This window comes from Chaetura pelagica, unplaced genomic scaffold, assembly GCF_000747805.2.
Source record: "Chaetura pelagica isolate M959 unplaced genomic scaffold, ChaPel_1.0 scaffold494, whole genome shotgun sequence".
In the NCBI taxonomy this organism is placed as follows: domain Eukaryota; kingdom Metazoa; phylum Chordata; class Aves; order Apodiformes; family Apodidae; genus Chaetura; species Chaetura pelagica.
Window position 1 is genome coordinate 468075 of NW_009952992.1, and position 8332 is coordinate 476406.

Consider the following 8332-nt stretch of genomic DNA (forward strand, 5'->3'; position numbering starts at 1 on the left):
GGCTCCGCCGGTGCTTCGTGTCAGGCAAATATTGCCGAGATTAAACCAAAAACAAGAGCCCTTCCCACCCCCCCAAAAAGGCTCTCCCCCTCTCCTGGGTGGAATTCAGGCAAAGGAGAGGGAGAAGCCACCAGCAGAGACATCCTGCAGCCTCACAAGGCTCCTGACCCACCACCATCCACCAACCCGCCGGGGGCGTCAAAACCAGCGAGAACGCTTTAAAAAAAACCCAAAAACTGTGGGGTTGGTTTGTTTTTCTTAAAAAAAAAAAATTATATAGAGAGAGTTGGTTGAGATTTAGTCAATTTTACATGATTTTTTTTTTTCCTAAGATTAGAACGTTAAAAAAGTTCCAGCTTTAAAAACCTTCTGCTACGTGATTTCTTCGTCGAAAACGTGTCGGTAAAAAGCTCCCGCTGGGGGGGCTGGGGAACAGGGGGTGGCTTTGAAATCCTGGACAAGAAACCAGCTAAAAACATGAGGGGGAAAATGGTTTCTAGCAGGGAGGGGAAAAAACAAAACAAACAACCCAATAAAAATAAAAATAATAATAAAATAGGTCAGTCTGTCCCCGAGAAGCCGGCGGGGGAGCCCGGAGCGGGGTCGGGCCCCACGGCCTCGGTCCCCGGTGTCTGTACAAAGGGTTTAAAAACGAACCCACCCCAGGCTGGGGAGGGTGGGTTAGACCTGGGAGTCAGCACCCAAGCTGTGGAATTCATCCGGGGTTTTGTCGCTCTGGCTCGTCCCTCCCTGCCGGAAACCCGAGGCGATCTCGTCGAAGGTCCGACCCTTGGTCTCTGGCACCTTGAAGTAGGTGAAGATGAAGAAGAGGACGAGCAGCACCGTGAAGATGATGAAGACGTAGGAGCCGCAGAGTTGCTGGGGAGGAGAGAAGAGAAGGGTGAGGGTGTGGATGGAGGTCAAGATGGAGCCAGGCTTTGTGCAGTGATGTCCAGTGACAGGACAAGGGGCAGTGGGTGCAAACTGGAGCCCAGGAGGTTCCCTGTGAATCTCAGGAAGAACTTCTTTGGTGTGAGAGTGCCAGAGCCCTGGGCCAGGCTGCCCAGAGAGGCTGTGGAGTCTCCTTCTCTGGAGACATTCCAACCCCCCTGGCCACGTTCCTGTGTGATGTGCTCTGGGTGCCCCTGCTCTGGCAGGGGGGTTGGGCTGGGGGAGCTTTCCAGGTCCCTTCCAACCCCTGGGATTCTGTGACTCTGTGAGGTCGTGCCCCACCACCACCAGGAGCAGAGCTATGGACCATCAAGTGACCACCCTGCCCACGCCTGCTGTCACAGTCCAGGACCTGGGTCCTCCTTCCCTTCCTTAGGACATCCCAAGTCAGAAGGGACCCATGAAGGTCATTGGGTCCAACCCCCCTGCTTCTTCCCTAGATCCTGGCCCCATCCCTCTTCCTTCAGGGAGTTCACCCAACCACAGCCCAGGTTTCAGGACTCCAGGTGAGTCCCACAACTGGCTCAGCAACCCCGATCCCACGGGAGCAGTGGGAGGTGATTACCGCGATGTACTGGAAGCCCATCCCCACGATGAAGTTGGAGGTCCAGTTGGACAGCCCAGCAACAGCGAAGGCAGCAGGACGAGGGCCCTGGCTGAACAGTTCTGCCACAATAAACCAAGGGATGGGGCCTGGGCCGATCTCAAAGAAGGCCACAAACCCAAAGATGGCCACGATGCTGATGTAGGACATCCAAGCCATTTGTTCCTAGTCCAAGGGAGAGAGAGAAGGTCAGGTTGGTGAACAGGGACAAAGCATCTGGCTAAACCAGGTGATGAGACTCAAGCAAGTGTGGTGCTGCTGGAGAAGCTGTGAGGTTTCTCCAGATTAGAGACTGGATCTCTGGGATAATCACCCCTAGGAGGGTAAGTCCTTCCTCCTCTCCATCCAGATCTCCTCCTCCAAACCACCACAGCGAGGGGCAGCGTGTGGGACCTCCTGCCAGCCCACCCATCCCCTCAACACCCACCACTCACCAGCAGTGTCAAGGCGATGGTCATGAGCACTGCACACCCTGCCATGCCCGCCAGGCCGATGAGGTGGAGAGTCCTGCGTCCAGCTCGTTCCACCACAAAGAGCTGTTGGATGGAGACAGGCATCCATCAGCACTAGCCCAGCCCAAGGGAAAGCCCTCTTCTCTCCATCTTCCCTGGTGAGAGCTTGGTGGGCTAAAACTCACCGAAACGACTGTGAAAGCTGTGTTCACCACACCAGAGCCAATGGTGGCATAGACTGGCTGCTCCACACCTGACTTCTCAAAGATGCTGGTGGAGTAGTAGAAGACCTACAACAGGCAGGGATGTGCCATGAGGAAAGGAGACAGGTCCTGGAGCCAGCATGACCCATGTTCTGTGTGGAACAAGCTGACCCAAGGCACCCAGGTCCCCCAGAACTCACAGCATTGATCCCCGAGAGCTGCTGGGAGAGCTGCAGGACGATGGCGATGAGGATGGGCTGGCGGTACATGGGGGAACGGAAGAGCTCCATGATGGTGACCTTCTTCTCCCTCATCATCTGCCTGCTCTCCTCCTTCATCTCCTGGAGGTCACTGCTGACATCTGTCGTGCCTCGCAGCTTCTTGAGGACTAAGGGGAAGGGGTGGCTCAGGAGCAGGGGGGGACAGGACCCTCCTGCGCGGTGGGACGAGCTCAGGGACGGGGCTCACTCACCACTCTTGGCTTTGTTCTCCTCGTTGCGGTTGATGAGGAGGAAGCGGGGGCTCTCGGGGGCGAAGGGCAGGATGATGCACTGCAGCAGGGCAGGGACGAAGATGAACCCCAGGAGCAGTGGCCAGAGAGAGTCGTTTCCCATGATCAAGTCCAGACCGAACACCTGAGGACAAGAGGGGTTGACTCACCTTGCCCAGTACCAAGTGGACCCAACTCTGCAGCTCAGGGTTGCACTACAGGCTTGGACACCCATCAGAGGGACATGGACAGCCCTGCTGCTTCCAGGTGGCCAACAGACATCACAGCAGGATGCTGCCCATCCCAAACCTCAAGATCTCAGTGTCCCTCCTCTTGCTGAGCTCCAGGCCCCTCCCTCCAGCCCCAGCTCCATCCATGCAGATCCACTGAACCCCATCTCTGATCCTCCCCAGCTGGTTCTCCAGCACTTACTTGTGCAATGAGGATGCCCAAGACAATGCCCAGCTGGTGGAAGGTCCCCAGCGCGCCCCGGAGCGCGGTGGGTGACACTTCACCCACGTACATGGGCACGAAACCAGTGGTGAGGCCAGAGTAGAGGCCGATGATGAAGCGGCCAAGGATGAGCATCTCAAAGGACAAAGCCATCTTGGAGAAACCCATGAGGACAGCAGACAGGAAGGCGAGGATGTTGGACATCAGCATGGAGTTGCGCCTGGGGAGGGAAGGGAGGAGAGTGAGGAGGACCACGGGGCTTGGAGAGTCTGGAGGGCTATCAGGAGAACCTAAACATCAACCCTTGGCAGGAGGGAGGTGTCCCTGGGATGCCAGACTCTTACTGGGGTCCAGCACAGGGACCACCACCCTTGGTGCTCACCGTCCAAAGCGATTGACGAAGAGCCCCACGGAGAAGGACCCGATCATCCCTCCAACGGAGAAGATGGCGACGGAGAGGGACCAGAGCGTGGTGAGGGTGGCAGGGCTGATGGGCTCCTCGTACCTGTACAGCCAGGTACGGTTGTAGAAGTCCTCAATCACCTGCAGAACAGGCAGGAGAGACAAACCACCCCCATTCCACCTGTGCCACTGGTCCCAGCCCCAGCCACCTCCAGCCCCCGGGCCGGGCGAGCGCGGCTCACGGGACGATGCGTCACGGGGCCGGGAGCCGCCCAGCGCGTGGCTGAGCTCCAGCCCAAGGGAGGAAACCTGCTGGGATGAGACAGGGAAATGCAGCCGGACAGGTTCTGGTCCTGCCCTGCCAGGGGAGCCACAGCGTTGCCAAAATACCTCTCAGGCCTCCCCTGGGAAGCCTGGGGAGGTCACGCTCCTCCCCGGGGCACGACGGGGAGAAACAACACGGGGATCAGAGACAGCAGAGGTGGAGGAGGAGGAGGAAGGGGAGGGGATCACCCAGATCACTTCCCATCCCTGTGGACACTCCCTGGAATTTAATTTCTAGGGTTTTTTTCTGCAATACTTCCACGACACTGCTGCTAGAGCTCTGCAACCTCCACCCTTCTGCCAACACCAGCATCCCCAGCTGCAGTTTGATTTAACTCCTGCCTTGGCAAAACACCCTTTTTTATACATATTTTTTTTACATGGATTTTTAAAGCTGAAAGCTTTAAGTTCTTTAAGAGTCACCCAGAGCCAAAACAAAAAAAAAACAAACAAAGACCTGATATCCCACCTGACCAACCCTGGCTGGATGGAGCAGAGATCTCCTGCGGGCAGGAGAAGCTGCTGCTGGACACCAAGTGACACATGGACCTTCTTGCTCCCAGGGGTCTCTGTGCTCAGCTCAGGAGGAAGCACTGGCAAAATCATGTCCCATGTCTCAGTTTTCTCATCACTCCAAGCACAAATGAGAGCCCCCCACCAGAGGCAGTGCCAGAAACACACCCCCTGCTTTGCTACAAACAGTAATAATTTGAATTTTTTAAAGTTGATTCTCTAACAAAGCCCCAAAACCATCAGGATTTAAAGTGATTTTGTTTGCCCTCCTGCTTTGCCTGGAGGTTTTGATGCTTAGAGGTGTTTCCTCCTCTTTCTATATGTGGACAGCCCAAGACTGCTCAGGCTCTGGGTGGGGGTGAGTAGGTCTCTGCACACACCCCACAAAACCTTGCAGGGCTCTAAATTCCTCCCAACTTTCCCCAAATCCTCTGCTTTTCTTCCACTGAAGCAGAAAAAAAAAATAGTCCCAGGGACAGTGGCTGCAGCAGCACTGACTGTGCTTCAGCCTATTGAAATAACCCCAATGGATGGAAACACCACCATGAGGTGGTTGTTATAGAATCACAGAATAGTACAGTTGAGGTTGGAAGGGATCTTAAAGATCATCAGGTCCCAACCCCCTGCTTGGACAGGGACACCTCCCACCAGCCCAGGTTGCTCCAAGCCCCATCCAACCTGCCCTTCCACACTGCCAGGGATGGGGCAGCCACAGCTTCCCTGGACAACCTGGGCCAGGACTTCACTACCCCCATGGTGAAGAACTTCTTCTTAATGTCCAACCTAAATCTCCCCTCTTTCAGTTTAAAACCGTCACCTCTAGTCCCATCCCTCCCTGCCCTTGTCCCAAGCCCCTCCCCAGCTTTCCTGGAGCCCCTTCAGGCACTGGAAGGTGCTCTAAGGTCTCCCTGGAGCCTTCTCTTCTCCAGGCTGAACACCCCAACTCTCCCAGCCTGGCTCCAGAGCAGAGAGGAGATGAAAAATTCTGAGTTTAAAGTGAGAAGGAAGAAAAAAAGAAACTCCACAACTGCATTTCCCAAAAGTTGTTTCTTTTCCTCTCTCTCACCCTTATTTCACTTCAGCTGAGCTCTGGCAGGGGGGTTGGACTCTATGATCTCCAGAGGTCCCTTCACCCAGTTTCACCCACCCTCCCCACAGCACAGGCTGCTTCAGCAGCACAAGGGAGACACGGAGAGAGCCAGAGAGAGCCATGGAACCAGCCTCAGCTCCCAGGGGGGAATGGAGCCTGCAGTGAGATGCTGCACCAGCACTGCTGCTCGGCTGCACCCCTGAGTGACGCAGCCCAGTCCTGCACCCCCTGCATCCCAGTCCAGTGTCCCAATGCATCTCCATCCCAACCCTGGGTCCCCATGCAACCCCATCCCAGTGCTGCACCTCAATACATCTTCATCCTGTACCCCAAGCCACATCCTGCACCCCAGTTTATCCCAATCCTGTGCCCTAACTTATCCTGGCTCATCTCCATCCTGCACTCCGTGGCATCCCCACCCCAACCCTGCACACCAATTCATCCCAGTCTCAACCCTTCCCCATCCCACACCCCAATGCATCTCCATTCCAACTCCAATGTATCCCAGTCCTGCACCCCAGTGCATCCCCATCCTGCATCCCAACTCTGATCCTGCACTTAAACTCATTCTGATGCATCCTCATCTTGCACCACAATGCATCCCAATACATCCCAAAGCATCCTCTTCCCAACCTTGCAATCCAGTGCAGGCCCATCCTGCATCCCAACCCCAATCTTGATCCCAAATGAATCCTGATGCATCTCAATCCTGCATCCCTCTGCATCCCACTGTATCTGCAGCTTGCACCCCCAGGCATCCCCATTCCAACTCCAGTGCATCACAATCCTGAACCCTGATGCATCCCCAGTTCCACTCCCCACTGCTTCCAGGTAGGATGAATCCCTGTGCCCAGAGCCCTGCTACCCAGGACAATACCCACCCTGCCCTGATCCAGAGCAACTCAAATCCCTTCCCTGTCAGCTCTGCACCCCAAGGCAGTGTCCCTTGTGGGATGACTCATCCCAAAAACACCCAGTCTGTCCCAATCCCCAGAACTTAATCCCAAAAATGTACCAGGGAAACTGAGGCAACACCCACAGGGAGGGGGTGGTCTTGCTTTGCTGGGATCTGCAGGAATCAGAGCTCAGTGACAAGGGAACTGGGACTCCCTGCTCACATCACCCACAGCAGCACCTCCCAGGTCAGGGGAGGATGGAGGCAAGTCCAGGGGAATCCTGGGGATGCCTGGGCTGGGCTCCAAGACAAGGTGGGGATTACAGAGCACCAGCTCCCCATGGTGTGGATACAGGTGGGGGGAAATGGAGGGCAGAACCAGAAAGCAGCTCCTCAGCACGTTCCCAGCATCTCCCAGCTCCACACTGCCCCAGACGCTGCTCCCAGTGCCCGTCTCTGGAGCAGGACACTGGCCAAGCGGGAATGTCGCTGGCACAGCTGGATCAGGGTGTTCTTAGCAGGGAGATGCTTTTGGCAGCTGGACACATGCACTGTGGGGGCAGCACCCAGGCTGTGGGGTGGGAGCCACAGCCTCTGGCCACACTAAATCCTGCCAGTCAGTACAACTGAGAGCAGCACCCAGCACAAAGTCGGGTCTTTTCTGGCTCTTTCCAAGCTGATGGGGCACTGGGAAGTATTTCCATGGGGTCTTCTCTCCGAGCTCAAGGTGAGAGTTTGCAGCTCATTTGTTGGTAATGGGATTAATAATCCTGCTTTGGTGGTTTGAATTATTTGGGCTGGAGCCCCGGAGGCTGTGGTGGTGCCCAGGGACAGGGCTCTGCCCTCCCACATTGGGAGCTTTACCCAGGGGAGCTTTACCCAGGGCACCCTGCAAACACCACGTGGCATTTCCAAGCTAACATTCCCAAGCCTTCACCACCACGATATCTGGGGAAAGTGGAGTTTTCCAAGGCTCCCACGTACCTCCCAGTGGCTGGAGGGCCCTGGCACTGCGCAGAGGGAAGGAGCAAACAGCTCCTGCTCTCCATCCCCCTTTCACACACATCCCATCCCATCCCAGCCGGGATGTCCTGCCCCAGGATGCCAAGCTCCCATTGGAGCCTTCCCCGCCCCTCTCCCAGATGACTCAAACCCTCATGAGCTCCCAGACCTTCCCTGAAAAGACGAGGTTAAAAGTTGGGCCAGTCCCACCCGGCGAGCATCCTGCACGCGTTCCTGGGATTCTTCCCAGCAAAAACACACGCTAAGAAAGGAGGAAACTAATTCCCCCGGGAAGAGCTAAGTAACTCCCTCACAAATCCCATTACAGGCACTAAGCTGCCTAGCGGGATGTACTATTTTAGCCGGGCTGGCAGTGGCTGCAGGTTTGTTTTGAGGTGCGTGGAGGGGAATGGGGGGCGGGGGGGGCGGGGGGGGGGGGCTGGAATTCTGCTGGGAGCTGGAATTCTGCCGGGATCATCCTCACCTTCTGCGGGGCGTTGATGACGCCGGTGTTGTAGCCAAACTGCAGGGAGCCCAGCACTGCTCCTCCCACGGCGAGCATCAGCCGAGCCGTCATCTGCAGGGACAGGGACACAACCGGGAGGGGTCGGTTACACGCGTTAAACCACCCACCCCTCCAGGTCACAGAGATTCCCCCCCGCTGCTCCTCCCTGGGGAAGCTGCAAGAGGAGGGACATGGGGATGCACAGGGGGGAAGAGAAAAACCTGGGGAAAGAGAAAACCTGGGGAAAGAGAAAACCTGCTTTTTTCATGGCACCCACGTCGGGGCGGAATCAAAAAACAACCGGTTTGGTTTTCAAAACAACTCCTGTTTGGGGATTTCTGGAATTTTTTGCCTCCGGACGGGGCCAAGAAGGTTTATCTGGGCTGGCAGGGCCCCCTGCCAGTGCTTGAGGTGACAGGCAGGGGTTTGGGGACACGGGGGTGACGCC

The 8332-nt window shown here is 56.3% G+C and overlaps 1 protein-coding gene across 1 annotated transcript; it reads right to left on the reverse strand.

The window, feature by feature from the left end:
* Positions 1-681: 681 nt before the first annotated feature.
* Positions 682-7959, reverse strand: LOC104387762 (solute carrier family 2, facilitated glucose transporter member 1). The gene is made up of 9 exons (XM_009996551.1): positions 7864-7959; positions 3536-3696; positions 3133-3373; positions 2683-2845; positions 2411-2598; positions 2193-2297; positions 1990-2091; positions 1517-1720; positions 682-879 (listed from the first exon to the last, which is right to left on the reverse strand). The coding sequence occupies exons 1-9, from the start codon at positions 7954-7956 to the stop codon at positions 682-684; spliced, it is 1455 nt and encodes a 484-aa protein (XP_009994853.1). The 5' UTR covers positions 7957-7959.
* Positions 7960-8332: the final 373 nt, after the last annotated feature.